General features: G+C 39.9%; 1 protein-coding gene and 1 long non-coding RNA gene across 4 annotated transcripts in view; one reads left to right on the top strand and one right to left on the bottom strand.

The window, feature by feature from the left end:
- Positions 1 to 14461, bottom strand: part of tiam2a (TIAM Rac1 associated GEF 2a) — a 227221-nt gene extending 212760 nt beyond the window's left edge. For all 3 annotated transcript variants that reach the window (XR_011355801.1, XM_069931598.1, XM_069931599.1), the window contains exon 1: positions 14179 to 14461. Coding sequence is in view for 2 of the 3 variants with exons in the window: in XM_069931598.1 (XP_069787699.1) it covers positions 14179 to 14208 (30 nt within the window). In the remaining variant the exon portion in view is untranslated. The remainder of the gene's footprint in view (positions 1 to 14178) is intronic.
- The window catches only part of LOC138760681 (uncharacterized), a 43397-nt gene continuing 33821 nt past the window's right edge, over positions 13787 to 23362 (top strand). Inside the window, exons 1-3 of the long non-coding RNA XR_011355807.1 lie at positions 13787 to 13873; positions 14659 to 14782; positions 15746 to 15810. This is a non-coding gene — a long non-coding RNA (uncharacterized lncRNA). The remainder of the gene's footprint in view (positions 13874 to 14658; positions 14783 to 15745; positions 15811 to 23362) is intronic.

Genomic DNA, 23362 nt, shown 5'->3' with positions numbered 1-23362 from the left:
AAAAATCGCTCCCAAGACTCCAAACCCAATTTTTGAAAGATCTTTATCAGCACTTGAGCCTGGACTGTCCAATTGCACCAACTTTTAACAATTCCTTACAAAGCAGTTTCATTGTCTTTGCAAAGGCACTCAGTGCCTGGATGTCTGGCTTGAGCAAAGCTCTGGCATTTTAAATGTGTTTTGTAAGTATCTGTTTGTGAAGTGCTCTACACTAACCACTCCCCCCAACTATCTCTTTGAAAGACATTTATATATAATATACCTCGTAACATTTGAAAGACCATCTATGTGGCCAATCCAATCTATCTATGTCAAAACATGTGTGGTTGGCAGGTGGAGCGTTAACAAAACTAAAAGATTGCGCAGCACACTGCAATGGGTGATGCATGGTTTTCATAAGAATTAATGCAGAATCACCACTGTGCTCTGATGATCTGCACTGTGGAAGAGGAAATGCCTTTTCAAATTATACCAACCAAGTTGGGTTTGGGGAGGGGTGGGTTGTCGTGATAGTGCAATTAACAAAAAAAATGTACAAAAAATGTATAAAATTAAATTAAAAAACCAATACAAATGGTGATGGCACAGCAGTTAAATAACTAGACCACTAATGCAGAATTCAGTAAAAACAGAAAAGCCTGTAGATGCTGTGATTGTAGTGCAATACACAAAAGTGCTGAAGAAACTCAGCTCTAGTATTGCACCATTTAGAAGGGTAACCAACGTCTCCAGCCTGATCCCTTCCTCAAGGTATGAGCAACACGCAGGCAGGTGCATGAATAAAAAGATGGGGAAGTGGAGAGGAAGGGGCAGGAATGAAGACTAACATACATACGTAACAGTAACAGGCTATTTCAGCCCATGAATTTGTGCCGCCCAATTTACACACAATTAACTTCCAACCCAGTATGTTTCAAATGGTGGGAGGAAACCAGTGCCCTCAGGGAAAACCCACAACGACACAGGGAGAACATACAACTCCTTACAGACAGCATGGGATTCGAGCCCCGGTCCCAATCACTGATGCTGTAAAGGCATTGCGCTAACCACTAGGCTAACTGTGCCACCCATGCTATAGGTGTGAGGGTAGAAGAGAAAAAAAGCTGAGAACTGATAGAAGGAGGGGGGTAGCTCTCTGAATCGAGGGAAGGGGTGGGGAGCTGGAAGAAAGGAGTCAAAAGGGACAGGGAAAGAAGGATAGAGAAGAAGGAGAAACTACAGGAAGGGGTTTAAAAGAACTTGGAGAAGTTGATGTTAATGCCATCTGGTTGGAGTCTCCAAAAGGTTGAGATGTTGTTCCTCCAATTTGCAGGTAGCCTCAATTTGGTAGTGCACAAGGCCAGATAGACATGTTGGTGGGAATGGTTGGCCATTGGGAGATGTATACAATTGCAGTGGACAAAGCAAAAGTGCTCAACGAAGTGATCTCCCAGTCTGGGTCCATTATCTCTGATGTCATGGAGGCCACAATAGGACCTTGTGCAGTAGATGCCCCCTGCAGATTCACAAGTGTTGCTTCACTTGAAAGGACTGTTTGGTGCCCTGAATGGAGGTGAAAGAAGAGGTCTGGATGCAATTGTATTTGATGTTGGAGGGGTAGGTATTAAAGGGGTGATTAGTGGGAAGGGAGAAGGGAAGATGTGCCTGGTGGTAATGATCACGTTAGTAGTGGCGGAAATTGCAGAGGATATATTGGATGTGGAGGCTGATGAAGTGATAGCGAAGACAAGTAGAATCATGTACTTGTGGCATCTCAAGAAGGGGACCAGGGCAAATGTATAGGAAAGACACAAGGTGCTCAACGAAATTATTTCCTAGTCTACATTCAGTTTCTCCATTGTAGATCAGGCCACAATAGGAGCACTGGATGCAATAGATGACCCCTCCAGATCAATAATTGAAGTGTTGCGTCAATTAGGACTGTTTGGGGCCCTGAATGGTGGTGAGGAAGAGGTGTGGGTGCAAGCAAGGGTAGCACATTTTGTGGTTACAGAGGTAGATATTGAAGGGGAAATTACTGGGATGGCATGAGTGGATAAAGGAGAGAAAAAGTGCTCCATGATATGATATCCCAGTCTGCATCCAATCTCCCAGATGAAGAGGATGCCTTTGAACACCTTTGCTCTGTCTACTGCAATAACAGGGACTAATTCCACACATCATTCCAACATTAATAACGGCTTCTAACAATGGCTTCATGCATTGTGAAATTGAGACTACACGCAAATTAGAGAAACACATAATATTCCACTAGACAGCACCAACATTGACTTCTCCAGTTTCCATTAACCCCTTCCCGTCAATCTCTTTCGCTAGGTCTCCTTTCCTCCAGCTCCTCACCCTCATTCAAAGTTAGTCCCTCCTCTCCTTACTTCTCAGCTTTGTCTTTTCTACACTCCCACCAATATCCACCTATGACTTGTTAGCCTGTACCTTTTTTTTAAAATAATGCATATAATGCACACATTGTATATTTTACAAACCAGGTAAGCCACCATGTAAGCAAAGTATACCAGAACTTTTTTTTTTAACATGTTGAACATAAAATTGAAGATATTTGAGCATCAACTAGTTTTACATCAAAATTAATTTTGAATTGCTTGAATGGAATTATTGGTAAAAAAACTAAAGTCAAAAACCATAAACTAATACTATATCTATATCCACTATTTTCTTCTTTTCTTTCTTTTTAAAAAAAAGATATATTATTTAGATTATGAATTATGGATATGATTTACATTATATGGAATTATTTGGTTTGTGTAACTGTCCATTTCATCTTATTGAATTGTACTTTGTTTGTACAAGTTCTTTATTAAAATGAATAAAAATAAATGCAGTATAACATCTGAAATAACTAGTAAACTAATGATGTTGTTTATTAATCTTCATTATCATCCATGAACCCTTCAAATTCGAGTTCTTATTCACGGTCTTCATTAAAATACGTTAGGATAGCCTACAACTGTTTTTCCGTTACTGTAGTTGGTACAGACTCGTCTTTGATGTTACTGTTTTTGTCATCAGTGGTGGAATCACCATCCTCAGTATATACTATGCCGGCTTTTCTGAATCCACTGCGTATAGTTTCTGGTGTTATTTTATCCCACACTCTGGCAACCCATTCGCAAACTTCAGCATAGGTTGCTCTTTTCAAGAGTCTGTGCTGTCCTACATCCATTCTGATCTGATGAACGTCTTGAATGGATGGTTAACAGCCATAATCGAGTAGCTGCAGTTCACATGCCAGTCCACCCGGAATTATTGCAATGTGGGCACCAACAGAATTTATCGTCTTTTGTGTTGAATTCTCTTTGTAGGCTGCCATGGAATCAAATGAGTAACGATTTCTTTGAGGAAAAGAAAACAGCTTGGTCTTGCGCTGTAACATCTTTCCACCCACAGTTTCACGACATTGGAACCCATCCAACCTTTCTTGTCACAGTGAATAATCACAGTATTTGGAAGTTTTGCTTTGTGGCAAATGTTACTCTTAAATATGATCATTGGCTTTAATTTAGCACCACTTGCAGTGCAGCTAAGGACTACAATAAAGCATGACCTTTCATGTCCAGTGGTGGTTACAGAAACAGCCACAATTCTTGTGGCGGGGATGTCGAAGGCCATTGGGACTTCATCCATGTTAATGACGTCCACAGGTGTGATTCTAAATTCATAAATTTAATTAGCAAAAAAAATCGATGTTTTTTTTTTGTTTCCAATTGTCTGGAAGTCGCTGACCTACAGTTGTTCTAGTTCTTACTGACAATCCATTTCGCTTCATAAACTTTGATGTCCATGGGAAACACTTGTTGAAATCAAGGACGCTTTTCACATGCCAATAGCCTCATTTCTTTTGCTTTTTTTTTTAAATTCAATCAACATGAAGTTACAAAATAAACAAAATCAAAGAAACATTACATCTACAATAAAATACCAAAACCAAACTACATGTTGAAAAACAAAGAAGGAAGAATCAACACATTATCACAATTATCAAATTCTGCACTATTGTTTAGAAATATAAAATTACACACCATGCCAATCCTTAAAGTAGGAAACAGAAAAAAGAGAAAAAAAGAGCCCCTACCAAAAAATTACTTTTTACTTGAATTTCCAAGCAGCTACCTTGACGCTAATGAAACCAAATGGCATCGAGGCTGGATGTCAACAGCACAGACATCGAGCCTTAAGATGCCATTTTCAAACAATGGCACTCAGATTTCTTTTGACGCGAGTCTGGCCACATATTTAAAATTTAAACTGTCCCCCCTCGCTCCCTCCCTCTTGCTGATGTTGTCATGGGAACTGGTGATGGAGTTGGCATGGGTGCCAAAATGGTGTTGGTTAGGACCGAGACCTGCATCAATAGAGGCTTTTGGGGCTATGGTAGGTTTGCAGTCGGGTTCACTGGCAGAAGCAAAGGTGGCTCCAGTACCTGGTCAGTGGGGACGGGGGTTAACGATGGAGGTGTTAGAGCTCAGACCTGTGGGTAGCAGGGGCTGGGATCTCAACACACATTGGAGACATCAGGAGCTCCATCTGCATGCAACTGAGGCCGATGTGGATACTCACATCAGAGACGTTGGGAGATTCACCCTGTGGGTAGCTAGGGACAGTTTGGAAACCCACTTCTCAAAGGTCGGTTATGGGAATTTGGGGTCTGGGAGGTCGGAGATATTTGTATTTGCAATTAGATTAATATTCAGTTGAAACAAAATAATCAAATTCTGAAAAAATTGAATTTTGAAAGCACTGCCTCAGATTGCTTACTGTTTAAGAAAAATAATTTAATTTAAACTCAACCACGCTCAAAACATAAGTTCACATTCTTCCACTTTTGGTCGGCTTCCAGTACGTAACTACAGGTTTCCACAATTTCCAAGTGCTCCCCAAAAGGGTTCCGCAAGCTAACAAGTTTGGGAATCTTGCACTAGATGCTATATGACCTGCTAATTTTCCATGCTGCTTTTATGCATTGCATCATTAATGGAAAAGACTTAAATAGGAATAAAAGTGAACTTATGCTGATTATGTCTGAAGCCGATTATTCTGTTTGTAATGGATTGATCAAATTAAATATTTAGGTATTAAAATATAGACATACAAATAATTTGCCGTTATTTTCTGTAATTAAAGAAGATTTAATTAAATGGAAAGACTTACTGATAACTTTAGTTGGTAGAGTGAATTGTATAAAAATGAATGTATTTCCTACACTCAAGTATTTTTTTCAAACTATTCTTTGTAATATTCCTAAAAGTTTTTTTTTTAAGATTTGAATACAGTAGTTAGGAAATTTTTATGGAAGGGTAAATTGGCAAGAGTTTCTATTCATAAGTTAACATGGAAATATGAATTAGGGGGGAATTACAACTTCCAAATTTAAAAAATTATTATGGCCGCTCAGTTAAAATTTATTAATAGAATGTTTGAAATAGAATTAGTGAGGATAGAAGGAATCAATTTGTTTATAATGGAATGTTAAATTGTTAAGTTCTTTCACTAATTTGATCTCATTTGAGATATTTGGGATGGGATAAAGAAAGAAATTGGTACACAAGTTAAAATATACTCCTTTGTATCAGAATAAATCTTTTCTTTTTATGGTTAATAATGACCTTCTTAAGATTTTGGATCAGAAAGGGATTAAAATAGTAAATAATTGCTATGAATTAGGCAGATTCCTTTCATTTGAAAGAATGAAATAAAGATATTAAGTACCAATTCAGACTCTTTTTGTTATTATCAAATTAAATCGATGCTTTATGATTCCTTTGGGAAGAATTTGTTTCTTCCAAGAGTCAAAATTTGAAATGATGGTTCATGATGGAGGGAAGAAAGGATTTATTTCTGAAATGTATAAATAATTGCAACAGAAAATGCCGAAAATTGATTTGCGTAAATCAAGACTTAAATGGGAGAAAGATTTGGGAATTGATCTGGATAGTGATCATTGGAAGACTATTTGTAATGATAGTATGACAAAAATTATAAATATCTGGTTATAGACTTGTAACTTATAATTTTATACATCAATTATATTTAACTCCGGATCATTTAAAAAGACATAATTTGATTCTTTCTGATTTGTGTTTTCGATGTAATAGTCAGAAAGGTACGTTTTTACATTCAGTATGGTCTTGTGATAAGGTTAAACCTTTTTGGTCTCGTGTTAAGGATTGTTTACAGAATATTTTGAAAATAAAGTTTTCTTTAGATTCAATTTTTTTAAAAATTGGTGATATAAGTGGAATTTGTTTGATATATAAATTTCAAATAGCTTTTCTGAGACTGGTAATAGCAGTGCAGAGATGGCATTCAGAATTAAGGTCCTGTATTCTGTTGGAAAAGATAACTAATAATTTAAGGGATAAATATTACATTTTTAGGAAGATTTGGAGCCCATATTTGGATTATTTTAATTGGAAAATTTGAAGATTTTGATCTAGATGTAGATCAAATCATTCCACGATGTATTAATTTTTCTTTTGGTTTTCTCCTTTTTTTTATTCTTTTTCTTCTATTTTAGGGGTTAATTAGGGAATGTGGGGTAAAGAGATGGAGGAGGGGGTGTATTATTGTAGGGGATAGGAGTGGATAGAAAGGTTTTTTTGTATGCTTTTTAAAATATATAAAGCATGTTAAATTTAAGGATATATTTGTATTATTGGTGTAATCATGGTTGCTTTTATTTTAAATATTCAAAATAAAAAGAGAAGACTGGAATACCAACTCAGTTTACTTTCTATGTCAGAAGCTAAATTAAAATTAATTTAATTGGAATTTTAAAAAAATACAAATTATTACTATTGATCAACACTGGAGTACTGCAAAAAAAAAAAACAAATCTGGTCCACTAATGATCTGAAGGGGAAGTCTATCATTTTCATCAAGTGAATAGATAAACTTTACTCCAGACCAACCTGCACAATTGATTCTTAACTATCCTCGAGTGACAAGCCAGTTAGGGATGGCATGTTAACCTTGTCAGTGAAATAATTCCGTGAAATTAATAAATAAAAACAAGGATGACATTAGTACTTCTGAAGAGAGGTAAAATTGGCAAACTTAAGTCCATTAAACTTAAGTATGATTAAAATCGCACATACATGGATAGCAAGTTTAAATAGAAATGCAAGGTATACACATGAACAAATCACATAACAGTAAAAAGTTAATAACACCTTAGAAACCAAACCAAAATTGGGACTGCTTTCGTGAACAATAATGGAAAAAACGGAGAGATTGTTAGCTATGTCAAATCTGAGTTGGCTTATACTTGTAAGTGCTGTACCCAAATTTAATCTTCACATTCTTTGGCTTGGCTTCGCGGACGAAGATTTATGGAGGGGGTAAATGTCCACGTCAGCTGCAGGCTCGTTGGTGGCTGACAAGTCCGATGCGGGACAGGCAGACACGGTTGCAGCGGTTGCAGGGGAAAATTGGTGGGTTGGGGTTGGGTGTTGGGTTTTTCCTCCTTTGCCTTTTGTCAGTGATTGTACTTTTACTTTGGCTTGGCTTCGCGGACGAAGATTTATGGAGGGGGTAAAAAGTCCACGTCAGCTGCAGGCTCGTTTGTGGCTGACCAGTCCGATGCGGGACAGGCAGACACGATTGCAGCGGTTGCAAGGGAAAATTGGTTGGTTGGGGTTGGGTGTTGGGTTTTTCCTCCTTTGCCTTTTGTCAGTGAGGTGGGCTCTGCGGTCTTCTTCAAAGGAGGCTGCTGCCCGCCAAACTGTGAGGCGCCAAGATGCACGGTTTGAGGCGTTATCAGCCCACTGGCGGTGGTCAATGTGGCAGGCACCAAGAGATTTCTTTAGGCAGTCCTTGTACCTTTTCTTTGGTGCACCTCTGTCACGGTGGCCAGTGGAGAGCTCGCCATATAATACGATCTTGGGAAGGCGATGGTCCTCCATTCTGGAGACGTGACCCATCCAGCGCAGCTGGATCTTCAGCAGCGTGGACTCGATGCTGTCGACCTCTGCCATCTCGAGTACCTCGACGTTAGGGGTGTGAGCGCTCCAATGGATGTTGAGGATGGAGCGGAGACAACGCTGGTGGAAGCGTTCTAGGAGCCGTAGGTGGTGTCGGTAAAGGACCCATGATTCGGAGCCGAACAGGAGTGTGGGTATGACAACGGCTCTGTATACGCTTATCTTTGTGAGGTTTTTCAGTTGGCAGATGATGCCGCTTTAGTTGCCCATTCATAGCCAGCTCTTCAGCGCTTGACGTCCTGCTTTGCGGAAACTGCCAAAATGTTTGGCCTGGAAGTCAGCCTGAAGAAAACTGAGGTCCTTCATCAGCCAGCTCCCCACCATGACTACCAGCCCCCCCACATCTCCATCGGGCACACAAAACTCAAAACGGTCAACCAGTTTACCTATCTCGGCTGCACCATTTCATCAGATGCAAGGATCGACAATGAGATAGACAACAGACTCGCCAAGGCAAATAGCGCCTTTGGAAGACTACACAAAAGAGTCTGGAAAAACAATCTTCACATTATAAAGGTTACAAAGACAATCAAGGAATTAACTCACAAGAGCTGCCAGAATTGAGAGTATATTCTCATCAGAAAAGTCAAAGACCCTAGGAATTTTATCCCAGCAAAAACTGTACAACCAATGCTGATTTCATACAGTATTTTAAGATCAAAAACAAAGTTAATAGGATGCATGCATAGAAAATATTTCCACTTTGCAGAGATCCAAAATTAGAAATCTTTATCTAATAAGGAACTCAAGGGGGTACTTCTTAACTTGACAAGGAACAAAGAACATTGACATAAATAGCATTAATGCCCTTAAAGGGAAAGAGACCTGAAGGGGTTGGATAAGCATAAGCGAGGCGGCTTATTGCATAAATTCCAAGGTCCAGATGGGCCAAATGATCTGTAGATTTCATGCAACCCAATATACATGGCCCCCAAAACACAAAAGATATACTTCATTAATTACCCTATTCAATACAAAAGACCGCAAGACTGAAACATGTATATATTAAAATTATATCCAAGATGAGACTCCTATCAAACAGCAAGTTTGTTACAGTCTTCACATTGGAGAATGAGAATAATTACAGCAGTGGCAGTGAGGTCAAGTAAGTTTAACAATAATAGATAAACTGATGAAACCAAGACAAATCTGCAGGACATCTGGATTCCAGCACAATTATAAAGGTAGGGAAAAAAAATACACTTAATTCAGGGACCGTCCTCCTAAAAGAATGTGTCATTTTACTATTTATTTAGGAACAACAGGACAGGAAAAAAAGGCCCTGAAAATCATTCGCCTATTGGCGGTCATTGGATAGATATTACTGACAAAGTGGTTGATTGAATCAGTTCAGCAGAGACCTGGCATGGATTTTAAGTATTAGGCCATTTATTTTCTGAGACCTTTTAATGATACAGATTGTGAACAACTCTGAATTGTAATTAGATTTTCAAAAGGCAGTCAATAAAGCTCCACAGACCAGTCTTAAAACTGGGAGCACATGAAATAGTTTGAGTGAAAAAAGATTGAGATAAAATTTTGAGGTATTAATAGAAAAAATATTTCTTCTAGCAGTAAATGTCACAGCTAGACCATCAAGACATCCGAAAACTGCCGTACATGTGAAAAGGTTGAAAAAATTATTTCAAAATTTTGTTTGTGATACACCAAACTACAGATCACCTTAAATGTTGGAGGATATGAATGACCCAAATTAAGGGTCTCAAGGCAGATACCCTGTATGACACACTTCCTGGAGAAAGGAAAATGTAATATCAAGCCAGATCATTCTCGTGAGGGTCCCAAAAGTTAATTCAGTGTAGTGCAGGCACAACTTAGTGACCCTGACCCAAGTAGGACACAAGAGGCTCTTCAATTTCCTAGTTTGGATTACAAATGCCTATGGACTTTAATACCCCAAATAATAATTTTGACAGAATTTTGAAAGACTTGTTTCAATGCTGTAATATTTTGCTTTAATTTCCTGATGTAAAAGTTATAAGACCCCAGATATTACAGTGTAACCCTGCATTTCAGCTGCTTGGGTAGCAGAATTTGATTCTCATGGAATTCATAAACTGCTGCATAAAATTTAATACAAAATTAAAGAAAAACACACAAAATTTACGTGAGAAAAATAACTATCCACAAGAAATCTGTCAAATGTTGTCAAGGGTTCGCTTCAGAAAACTGCATTACTGTTTTCTAAAAAAGCAACCTCTCTGTAGCATACTGTACTGTCAGATTTGAGGTCATTTATCAAATTATTCAAAAGCAAATAATTAGAAATAACCCTCACCATATTTATACCACACCAAGTGGATAGATCTCACTGAGTTGATCTCTGAGAACTGGAAATTAATCTGAAATGTCAGCCAGGCATATGAAATAAAATTGCCAGACTGGCATAAGCAGCCTGAAAGTTAACATTCACACAAAAATACTCAATTTTAATTTACTCCGATTTAAGAGCCATACGTGGATACTACTTTGAAAGAGCTAGTGTATTTTTGCATTGAATTTTGTGTTACAGTAGTGACTATTCTTCAGAAGTATTTTTCTTCATAAAAAAATGACGGTGCTGCCAGAGCTGCTCTAACGGCAGTGCTGTTGCTAGTGCAGAACCGGGGAGAGCAGGGAGCAGAGATACACCTCACCCCCACCTCAGGAAGGATCAGACTGCCCAGTCCCACAGCGGACAGCTCTGTACAGGCTTTAAACTGCTTTTTATTAAAAATCCTGCAATTGCAGGGTCTGGACCCAAGATGACAGCCCAAGGGTTTGCAGACTCTGGGGGAGCAGCAGACTGGCACCAGTAATGAGATGAACACCCCCCCCCCCTCCGTGAGAAGGAGAAGCAGAGGAGATGACCCCAAGGACGGTGACATGATCAGCAAGGGGGGTGTACAGCTGAAGGACCCACACAGGGAGCGAACTGTTGGTAATTTGCAGGCAAGGAACCTACACAGGCTGCTGGCAACTTGAGGTTAAAAGGACTCACACCAGACTGCTGGAGACTGGTTCATGAGAACAAGGTATTGTAACTGGGATTCAAGAGGGTTCAGAGGGCAAGAAGGCCTCTTGGCGCTGAAGGCTTCCTCACTGTGTTGGAGGTTTGGATCTAGGCTCAGGTTGCTGATGGTTTGAACTTTTGGAGTCTTGTGCAGCTGTCCAGGCTGCAAGAGCACTGGAGACGAAGACATGGATGCTCAGCGACTCTTAAGGAGATGCCTTTTGCCTTAAGGCAGACTAAAGGCAATTTCCTGTTATTACACAACAAATAAATAGTAACTGATCTAAATAAATCTAAAGTGATGTAATTGGCTATGTTTTGCACCAAATTCAAAATAAATATCCGTACCTGCAAATTACTTCCTTCTTCACCAAACTCAACCTTGGCAGCCAACAATGACTATGTTTAAAGTTCCAAGCTTTTCAAGAATATGCATATGTAGAACTCAAGAGAAGAACCTTTTCATTAATCACTCAGAAATAATGGTTAGGTTGATAAAACAAAGAATCAATTACATCTTTGGACATGAGTACTGCCACTAATGAAGAGTTTACTTCTACAGGTTTTAAGTAATAATCTATGCTGGTTCCCCAGAAATTATCAAAAAGAACCCAAAACATTTGCTATCTGCTAAATAAATGCATCCTGGCATTAGATCATGAATAAACATTTATGCCTATGAGGAATTTTTAAAAAGCTGAATAATTGCTGTAGTATTACCGGAAATATTCATATACAGTAAAACCCCTGGTATCAGTAATTCAAGCAACTGGCATCCTCAAGCGCTGGCAACAAAAATTGAGGAAATGTTTTAAAAATTAAAAATAAGAATAAAATGGATACAAAAAATAAAATTGTAGAAGTAAATGTTCTCTGAAGGAACACAAACCTTTCGAGATGATGGGAGCAATATTCAGTACCTTAATCATGTTTTGCTCAGAGCAATTGTTTAAATAAAGTTGTATGAAACAGCAGTGGTGTCACCCAAGAGCTGGTTGGCGGTGCTAACCATTGGGTTGACTCTCAAAGGAGTTTTTATCCTACCACAGTCAGAAGCTGTATCTGGAAACTTGGTGGCGGTGTGATGGAGTTAATTAGCTATGTTATTGTTCATCTTTCGGGCAGCTCCATGGAGGAGGAGGAACCTACAGATGCAGCAATGGTCAAATATTTTCTAAGAATGTGGCTCAAAATAAAGTCTTTTAAGGCTTAAATACTCATGCAAGTGAAGTTTTTTCACTGTTTTTGTATATTAAAACTTCATTTTTTTATGCATGTATTAGTTGGGCATTGTAAAAGTATCAAACAACCAGAAAATACACTCATCATTCCCCATAGATTGTATATTTACTTTGAGAAGAACTGGAGTGGTGGACACTTGTAAATAAGACTCCTTGGCGAAGGCTTGGCCTCATATTTACAAGATCACATGTATTGCCTATGATTTACTTAATAGTAGTTAATCTCGAATAAAGCCACAAATCCTTCAGAATAAAATCAATCTTATTCCATTTGACCATATCAAAAGCTTCTTGTGTTCTACAACAAGTCTTCAGAGGTTTTTGTTCTCTTGAATCATCCTCTGGTGGATAGAAACCACAATTGAGGATAGGCATGTATAATCAAATACAGTAAAGCTCCAATAATGTGGATTGTTCAAAAATCCTGAGTCTGGCATGTCACTCACTCATTAGTCTAGAATTCAGGAATATAGTCAGGGGTATACAGCCAAAGCCCAGACTTTGGCTGGGTCTGGTGTTGAGGTCAGAAATGTGACTGTTGCTGAACTCAGGGTGCATATTTCCTCTTTTTTCAAAATTCACTCGAGTAATTGGAAGATTTATTATACATACAGTGTAACATGCAGAGAAAAAAATGAAACGTGTTTTTAGGCATTAATAAGGATATAATCATCCAGAAAAAAGATTTTAAAAAATACTATTTTAATTCCAATGATGCTGGTTCATCAGAGTTTCATTTAGATATCTATTCCTCTCTCTCTCTCTTCCAAAGAGAAATTATTATTACCTGGAACTGGCCACAAAGAACATCCATTGGGGAATCTCCAAATCATGATAGCTAGGGCCCTACCAATTGGTTGCAGAAAATCTAAAATTGATTTGTTTCCCTCAAGTGGTTCAAAGCAAAGTTGTCAATTTGTGTAGCACACTCGACCAGTTTCTCCAAACTCCATGCAGATGTTTCTCTGCTATGGCTTGTTGGGTGAGACACCAACTTGCTGTCCTTCCATGCCACACATGGGGGGAGTTTGGATGAGCTGCCAATCCCGTTCAGGAGAGTGGGCAAGGCTGGTGTAGAAAAGACAAGCCATCTCCTTGATTTTAGGGAGAAAAGCATGTAAAGGTTAAGCTTCAAGCTTTGAAACATCCTCAAGCCAGTGTCATTAATTATTTTATTTTTAAATCACTGATGCATGATCTTTCTCGACATTAATTCCAGGCGCATCGGTTCTTAAACTTCAGTATTTAAAATGTACTATTTAGGATCTTCCAACTAACGTTAAGATCTACTGGCACATCGAGCTGAGAATAAATAGGCCCGCTGATTCGAAACCATCGAGTTGCAAATATTAAACCACGCTTTAAAAAACAAAGTCGTGGTGAGAATATCCCCCCGGCCCTGGAAAAAGAAGCTGCGCATTCAATAGAGGAGAAGGCCCTCAAAAATCAAGTCGAGACGGGTTACAGGGGCTCACAGCAGGGCAGAGCCGGGGGCGGTGGGGGGGGCTGAGGAAGGCAGCCCAGTCCCGCGACAGCGGGGCTTGGGGCCTCCCTCCGGAGAAATGCGCAGATCAAGGCCCTGGGCAGGAGGCCCCGCCAACGCCTCTTCACTCCCTGCCGAGGTCGTTTAAAGATCGAATGAGACCTCACCCGGTCTCCCGCACGCCAGGGCTTCGGCAGGCCTTTCCGTGAGGCGGCGGCGGCGGCGGGAGCAGAGCGAGGCCCGGCTTCCCCTCCCGACTGGGGGGGGCGGTGACGGCGCCTCTCCGGGCCGCGGCCTGTCCCCCCTCCCCCTCCTCCTTATCCCGCGATGGCGGTTTTGACCGTCTGGCGCTCCGAGGCCTCGGGCCAGGGCCACCAACCGTCGCAGGCGATCCCCCCCCACCCCCCCACCCACTCACCCACCCAAACTGCGGCTCATACCGACCTCGTTATTAAAGGCTTTGACGGCCTCCATGGCTCGGCGTTTCGGATGGGGCTCGAAGGAGAGTGCGGAACGTGCAGCTCTGGAGTCGCAAGGCTGCAGCTGGGGCTCGGCGCTGAGTCAGACGCGACCACGGCCGCGCTTCACTCTCATCTCACCTCGGTGCAGCAGGCAGCCAATATGGCGGCGGGCGCAGAGAGCGATGCGAGCGAAAGCCGGGGCTGGAGGGAGCGGACAATCGCAGCGCGTCTGCAGAGCCCGACACTCGCTCCCGCACCGCCAGAGACCCCTACCGGACAGCGGCGCAACCGCAGCCCCGCGCCAAGCCACCTTCCTGCCTCTTGGTCCCGACCGGGATGTTGACCGTACTTTTTAATCCCGTTGATGCAACCCGACCACACGGTGTTCGTTCATCCGTGGTTTGAGGGGTCAGAAATTGGGCAAAAACGGCCAATTTACCTTCCCAACTACATTTTATTCCAGGCGCGTCCAAATGACCCTGCTCTGAAAAGGCTGGAAGGAGCAGCATCTGTACTCGCCGCTCGAACGGCGCCCAGAGACCTCTGCAAGCAGTGGAGGCGAGAAGACCCTGTTCGGCTTCATCTCGGTAAATATCAGGACGCCTTGTCCCGTTTTGTGAAGGGGGTTCCCAACTATTTCCAACTTGCCCAGCCAGATGTTGCAGGCTGGTGTCCAACCCAGCAGTCCATTGCAGGGAAACCTCGGCTTTTAGTTTGGATAAACTCGTGGAGTGCTCGACCACAAACGGACAACTTTCTTTTCATCCGCTTTGGAAAGCAATCTATGTTCATTGCAACCAATTGGGAGGGCAGTGGAAAACTTCAGTATTTTGGGATGCCCGTGTTACTCGAGCTGAAGGGGGAGGGAGGGGCGGGGGAGGGGGTGGATGGTCTTTGTGGCCAGTTCCAGAAAATGTTGATTTGGAAGAGTAAGGAATAGATATCTCCAAATAAGGCTCCGATGAGCCAACATCCTTGCAAGTAAGGCTGGATGAGCAGAAGGTCTGGACATTGGATTAAAACCAAACACTTCTATTTCGTTTTTTGTTCTGTATATGTGACACAGCATGTATAGTAGGTCTTTCAAATAACTGGTGAGTGTTGAAGGGAAGAGGCTTCAGCTGCAAACCCATTCTAGCCTGGTTCTAGATAGACTAATGACTGAGCCACTGTTAGATTAGTAGAGTTTCACTGTATTTGATTGTACTCGTGTATCTTCAATTGCGGGGTTTTTTTTTTGTCCATGGGAGAAGGATTCAAGTAAATAGAAGGCTCACTGAAGGCTAGCTATCGAGTGGAATATGAACTGAAAATCTCTATATATGACTTTATAGAAATATCACAACTAATGCTTTTTAATTGATCATTGTATCACTAATGAAGGAAAGAGTTAACATTTATTTGATGAAAGACTGAAAATCAGCTCAGATTGGTGGCATTGAGCAGACCCCGCAAATGTATGTTGTATGTACTCTGTCTTCGAAGCCCATTCCATTGACTTCAGTTAAGTAGAATTTCAGGCAGAGACTAACATTTTTTTGTTCTCACAGAGTGATTTTCCTGCTACAAAGCAAAGATGGATTTAAGGACAGTTGAAGTATGGGTTCCCCACCAGGTAAATTTGGAAGAGATAATGCTAAAAGCTATAATTTGAGTGAAAGTTGTGCTTGTGATTTGGTGACGTTCCAAAAGTTAGCTTTGAGATTTTCTCATTCATCTCTTCTAGTTAAAACCAGAATGGTGGCAGTGAACAATCAATTACCATACGATAAGTGAGATTGCTGTCAGAGGTCAGAAAATTGTTAGAGGGTTTCTGAGAGGCAGGATCTACCAGTATTTGGACAGTAGAACCACAGAGCGTGACAGGACTAAAACAGGCCCTTCGACCATGCCAAACTATTACTTTGTCTAGTCTGATCCACCTGGACCCAGATGCCACTCTCCGTATCATTCCAAATTTCTCTTGAATGTTGAAATCAAACATGCATCCACTGGCAGCAAGTTCAAATTTCTCTTAAATGATTAAATGGAACTCGCATCCACCATTTCCGCTGGCAGCTCGTTCCACACTCTCACCACCCTCTGAGTGAAGAAGATGCCCTCTTGTTCCCCATAAACATTTAATCTTTAATCCTTAACCCATGACCTCAAGTTCTTGTCTCGCCCAACCTCAGTGGAAGTAGCCTGCTTGCATTTACCTCTATCAAATCTCCTTTCATTCTTTGAAGTTTCTGGGAATATTCAACTTTATATCTAATTTAGTTCTTGGAGATCTTGCAACATCCTTGTCAATTTTCTCTGTACTCTGTCAATCTTATCGTTATCTTTCTTGTAGGTAAGTGACCAAAACTGCTCACAACACTGAAAATATGGCCTCACCATTGTTTTATACAACTTCAGCTTGACTCACCGCTTTGATTTATGAAGGCTAACGTGCTAGCAGCTCTCTTTACAACCCAATCTACCTGCGACTCCACTTTCAAGATTAAATTTATTGTCATTATAATAAAACATAAAATTGCTTTTACCCGCTGTAAGGCAGACAGATTTGCCATTGGCAGAAATTGCTGAAGCGCCTCTTACACTCAGAGAAAGAGAAGCAAATGAGAGTTGCCCCAGTGTCACCAAGTCTCCTTACATTCACCTCCTGCACTTCCGCAGCCACACAGAGTCCAGTTCAGACCATTTGCAACCTCCAATATAGTCAGGAACCCTTCGGCACTCCCTCGCATACTGGTTCCAATATCGTGTACCCCTTCAGCCAGTTTAAAGCCAGATTCCAGCTGTCTACATTATGTATTGAATTCCCAGATCCCTACCATTTACCGTTCAAGTCCCACACTGGTTTTCCATCCCAAAGTGCAGCACTTCACAGATCCCATTGCAAGCTTTGAAAGCTTTCCTGCTGCCTTCTGCAACCCAATCTTATTTTCAGATCTAAATTAACACATTATCATCCAGAACGTCAATATCAATGACAAATAACAATGAGGTGCACCACTAATCATAGGCCTCCAATCTGAGTGGCAATCAATTACTTCCACTCTCTGGATTCTCCCACAAAGTCAATGCCTTATCCGATTTACTACCTCATACTGGGCAAATGGATATGGGACCAATTGGAGGTATTCAGCATAGATTTGTGTGTGGCAGATCATGTTTCATGAATCCGATAGAGTTTTTTAAAGAAGTGATGAGGGCAGGGCAGTGGACATTGTAAACAGATCAAGATTCTTTTATTGTTACGTACTAATTCACAAAATGTAATAACGTACAAAATATGTCAACTTTTGCCTGGGGTAAAGGCACACAAAAAGGTGACACTTGCATTGCCAGATGCCCCCAGCAATAAGAGGGGAAGCAAAAGAGAAAAAAAATGTGGACTTTTGAAAAGGTGCTGCATGACATGTTAATCTTGAAGGTGGGATCCAAGGTGAGCTGACCCATTGAGTTCATAACTGGCGTCATGGAAGGGAAAAGAGGGTACTTGTGGAAGGATTTTTTCTAATTGGAAGCTTGGGCTTCAGGGGTCTGTATTGGGTCCATTGTTATTTTTCATCTACAGCAACGATTTGCCCGGCAATGTAGTAAATGTGATTAGTAGTAGTAGTAAATATTTAGATAGCATCAACATTGTTGGTGCATTGGATAGTGAGGAGGGATACCCAAGTTTTCAGTAGGATTTAGATCAGTTGACAATGAGGGCCAAGGAGTGGTAAATGGAATTTAACTCTGATAAACATTTGGGAAGATTAAACCAGGGTTGAACCCTGGAGAATGTTGTAGAACATAGTAATCTAAGGTTACTGAAACATAGTTCTTTGAAAGTGTCAACTCAGATGTACCAAGTGGTAATGAAGGCCCATGTGTTCATTGGACAGGTTATAAAAGTTGGGACCTCATATTTCAAATGTACAAGGGATGAGAGGGACCAAACTTGTCGTACTGTGTGAAGTTCTGGTCACCCAATTATAGAAAGGCGATCAATAACTTGGAAGGGGAAATTCATCTGGATGTTGCTGAGACAGGAGGGCTTGAGTTATAGGGAGGTTGGATAAGCTGGGTCTTTATACCTCAGAGTGATGGAGACTGAGGGGTGATCATATAGAGGTTTATAAATCTATGAGGGGCATGGATGAAGTAATTCCTCACTGTCTCTTTCCCACAGCAGAAGATTCTAGACTAGAGGGCATAGGTTTAAAGTGAGAGAGGAAAAATTGAAGAGTTTTCCAAGAGTCAATTTTTTCACTCAGAGGGTGGTCTGTATTTGGAATGAGCTGCCAGAGGAAATTGCAGAAGTGGCACAATAATGATATTTAAAACAAAATTAAACAGATATATTAATATCCCCGTTATCTGGAATTCAAGCAAATGGGAGCCTTAAGCAACCATAGAAACATAGAACCATAGAACATTACAGCACAGAAACAGGCCCCTTCAGCCCTTCTAATCTGTGCTGAACCATTTTTTTGCCTAGTCCCACTGCCCTGCACCCAGTCCATAGCCCTCCATACATCTCCCATCCATGCACCTGTCCAAATTCAATTGAACCTACATTCACCACATCAACTGGCAGCTCATTTCATACTCCCACCAATCTCTGTGTGAAGGTGTTCCCCTCATGTACCCCCTAAACTTTTCCCCTTTCACCCTTTACCCATGTCTTCTGGTTTATATCTCACTGAGCCTAAATGGAAAAAGCCTATCTGCATTTACTCTGTCTACCTCTCTCATAAATGTAAATACTTCCATCAAATCTCCCTTCATTATTCTATGTGCCAGAGAGTAAAGTCCTAACCTGTTCAACCTTTCTCTGTAACTCAGTTCCTGAAGCCTGGGCAACATCCTAGTAAATCTTCTCTGCATTCTTTCCATCTTATTGATATCTTTCCTGTAGTTAGATGACAAAAACTGTACTCAACATGCCAACTTTGGCCTCACCAATGTCCTATAAAATTTTAGCATAGCATCCCAACTCCTATGCTCAATACTTTGATTTATGAATGTGCCAAAAGCTCTTTTTACAACCCTATCTATCTGTGACACCACATTCAGGGAATTATGTTTCTGTATTCCCAGATCCCTCTGTTTTACCGCACTCCTCAGTGTCCCTACCATTTACCATGTATGTCCTTTCTTGGTTTGTCTTTCCAAAATGCAATTCCTCACACTTTCTTCATTGATTCCGTCTGCCATTTTTCAGTCCATTTTTCCAGCTGGTCCAGATCCCTCTGCAATCTTTGAAAACCTTCTTTGCTGTCCACACCTCCAATCTTAGTGTCATCTGCAAACTTGCTAATCCATTTTACCACATTATCATTCAGATCATTGATATATAGATGACAAAAAACAATGGTCCCAGCACTGATCCCTGAGGCACACCACTAGTCATAGGTCTCCAGACTGAGAAGCAGTCATCCACTACTACGCTCTGACTTTTCCCGCCCAGCCATTGTCAAATCCAATTCACTACTTCACCATAAATACCTAGTATCTGAATTTTATTGACTACCCTCCTATGTGGGACCTTGTCAAAGGTCTTACTAAAGTCCATGTAGACAACATCCACAGCCTTTCCTTCAGCAGCTTGCCTGGTAACCTCCTCGAAAAAACTTTATAACATTGGTTAAATATGACCTACCACGCATAAAGCCAATTGTATATCTGATCTCTTAGGACTCCTTCCAATAATTTACTTATGACTGATGTTAGGTGCACCAGCCTATAATTTCCAGGGTTACTTTTGGAGCCTTTTTTAAACAATGGAACAGTGGGGGGGCATGGCAAGATGGCGTAGAGTCTAGTCGTGTAATCTCGACCTCTCTGGCCAGACTTTTAAGTACCCGTTTTTTAACCCTTTGTTTTCAAGTTTAAACTTTTATAATTTTAGTTTAAAGTATTGAGGAACTACTATGGCGATTAATGGTAAAAAGATTAAACCTCAAGTGCAGAAGAAGTTACATTTTCGAAGTGCTGAAGATTTGGGGCCTAAACGACTTGATGACTTCTTCAGTGTCTAAACCACAAAGACTGCCTGTGGGAGCTGAAAAAAAAATGTCTATTACTCACCAAGTGAAGGATGGCGCTGGAATTACCCGTTCTCTGGAGGAAGGTGCGTGTTCCCAAGAAGTGGATCCCAATTCTGGAAGCCTCTCGATTTTAACAGAGGGAGCACGCAGGAAGACGACTCCATTGTTTGAAATGCATCAGGAAGCATTTCAACCTGAAGATATCGATTTCCTCTGTGATTTTGCACAAAAACAACGAGCTGCGGGGGGTGGAGACCAGCGGCGACCCCCTGAGGAAGTCGGGGTGCCGTCACTGGGAGTCCAGACCTGCAGTAAAACCTCTAAAATGCCTTTCGTTGAGTTGCAGCAGGAGCTGCAGTTACCTGGTTCTGCCACTATGTCAGAGAAAGCAGGGCTGAGCAGTTAAATGCTGTCATTCAACCTTTAATGAATGAGATGTTTCAAATGAATGCTAGTATAAGTTCAGAATTGAATACAGTTAAAGCACGTGTGGAAGCATCTTATGAAGATGTTAAAAAATTTCAGTCTGCTTTTTTGGAATGTAAACAGCAAGTGGTTTCTAACACAGAAAAACTGTTGAAGGTTGAAAAATCAGTTGTAGAATTGGGAGAATGTGAGAAGGAGTTGGAAAGGAAAATAGACTACTTAGAGAATCAAAGTAGAAGGAATAATGTGAAAATTGTTGGTTTGCCAGAAGGTAATAGAAGGACAAAATCCTTTCTTTTTTTTAAAGACTGGATCCCACAAGTATTAGGGCAGGAATTTTTTTCTGGAGGCTTGGTATTGGAAAGAGCTCATAGAGCTTTAGGAAGAACACCTTTACCTGGTCGATTACCGAGAACGATAATAATTCGATGTTTGAATTATCTGGACAGAGAAGCAATACTTTAACTAGCAGTGCAAAATGCGAGACGACAAACTCCGTTATTGATTCAGAATAGTAGAGTTTTTTTTTATCCTGACTTGAGTCAAGAGGTCATTCAATGCCAACATCGATTTAACCCAGTTAAAGAAGCTTTGTGGCATAAAGGTTATAAGTCTACTTTTCGCTACTCGGCAGTGTTGAAGGCGTTTTATGGAGATCATCAATTTCAGTTTTTTGCGAATGAGCGTGAAGCAATGATTTTTGCTGATTCATTGCCAGACATAAGAGGACAAAGACGTAGTCCATCATTGTTTCCTAAAGAAAAATCTGCTTGTTTTGGAAATGAAAGAAATGGCAGAAATGGGAAAAACAGGAATGGAAAGAGTCCAACTTTTCTGAAATGGGATCTCTAAGACTGGAATCATTTGAATAGAAGAATTTTCTTATTCTACTTTTTTTTTGTTATTATGATATTTTGATGTTATTCATTGTTTGGCTGGGGAGGGGGAGATTTACACTAAGTTCTTTACACCCAATTTTTGTTTAGGGATTACTACCTTTTGGTAGTTTTTTTTGGGGGGAGATTTTTTTAAATTTTTTTTATTTTCATTTTAGTTAGCTTTTAATTTGTGATTTGCTTTTCTCCTATTGGAGGGCCTATATACGTTGATTTGAGTTTTCATATAAAGATATTATTGGTATTTAGTAACAATAGTAGATGTGTCAAAGTTGAGGTTTGCTACTTTTAATGTTCGGGGTTTAAATAGTATGATCAAGCATAAGCGAGTCTTGGTGTATATTAAGAAAATTAAAATTGATGTTGCTTTTTTACAAGAAACACATTTGAATCTGAAGAAAAGTACGAAATTAAAGAGGGACTGGGTTGGGCATGTATATTCTTCATTTAATTCTAGGGCTAAAGGCGTAGCAATTTTGAAACATAAAAATTTATCTTTTGAATTACAATCAATGGAGGAAAAGGCAGGATGTATTCTTAAATTGAATTGTAAGATTTTTAGTGAATTTTGGACTTAATTTAACATTTATGTCCCAAATGTAGATGATGAAATATTTATTTCAGATGCATTTTTATATTTGGGTCAGGCTAATGATAATATTTTAGTTGGTGGTGATTTTAATTGTGTTTTGGAACCTTTATTGGATAAATCTCCGAAGAAAGTTAAGAAATCTAAGATGGCAGTTCAGGTTCAAGCGTTGATGAAAGATCTTAATTTAGTAGATATTTGGAGATGTCTTAATCTGACAGAGAAAGATTTCTCCTTTTATTCATTTAGACATGAATCATTTTCAAGGATTGACTTTTTTTAGTATCGGCACATTTACAAGGGAAGATACAACAAGCAGAATATAAAAGTAGGGTGACTTCAGATCATTCTTTGTTATATTTTACATATGCAACTTCAGAGAAAATTCAAGTGGCCGATCATTGGAGGTTTAATACAATGTTGTTAAAAATACAGAATTTATTGATTTTTTGAAAAAACAAATTAATTTTTTTTGAATGAAAATTCTAATTCTGTTCAAAGTAAGTTTGTATTATGGGATGCTATGAAAGCTTATTTGAGAGGACAAATAATTAGTTATACTTCTAAAATAAAAAAGAATCGATTAAATCAGAGTCTTGGATTAAAGAAACAGATTGATGAGTTAGAAAAGGAATTCCAGAAAGATGCTACAGAAGATCAGAAAATAGAACTATCTAGGTTGAAATTGGAATATAATACTCTGCAATCTTATCAATTTGAATGTGTGATTAATAGGACTAAACAACAGTATTATGAATGGGGAGAGAAAGCACATAATTAAAGAAAGAACAGGTTTCGAGGACTATTAATGCTGTTAGATGGAATTCTCTTATTACTTATAAACCTTGTGAGATTAATGATGAATTTTGTTCATTTCATAAAAAGTTATATACATCTGAAGAAAAACAAGAAATTGGATTGATTGATCTTTTTCTATCACAGTTGAATTTACCGATATTAGAGGATGCAGATATACAGGAGTTAGAGGAACCATTTACTGATTCAGAAACTAAAATGGCTTTGATGGAATGCTGAACGGTAAATCGCCTGGTGATAATGGATTTTCGGTTGAATTTTATAAAATCTTTTATGATGATTTCTCTACAGTGTTTGGGGATGTATTATGTCAAGTTGGAGAACATTATGAATTACCTGAGTCTTGTTCTAGTGCTTTAATTACAGTAATTCCAAAGAAAGATAGAGATCCTTTGAAAGTATCTTCATATA

This window comes from Narcine bancroftii, chromosome 4 (genome assembly GCF_036971445.1).
Source record: "Narcine bancroftii isolate sNarBan1 chromosome 4, sNarBan1.hap1, whole genome shotgun sequence".
Lineage (NCBI taxonomy): Eukaryota > Metazoa > Chordata > Chondrichthyes > Torpediniformes > Narcinidae > Narcine > Narcine bancroftii.
This window is presented reverse-complemented; position numbering and strand designations above follow the sequence as displayed.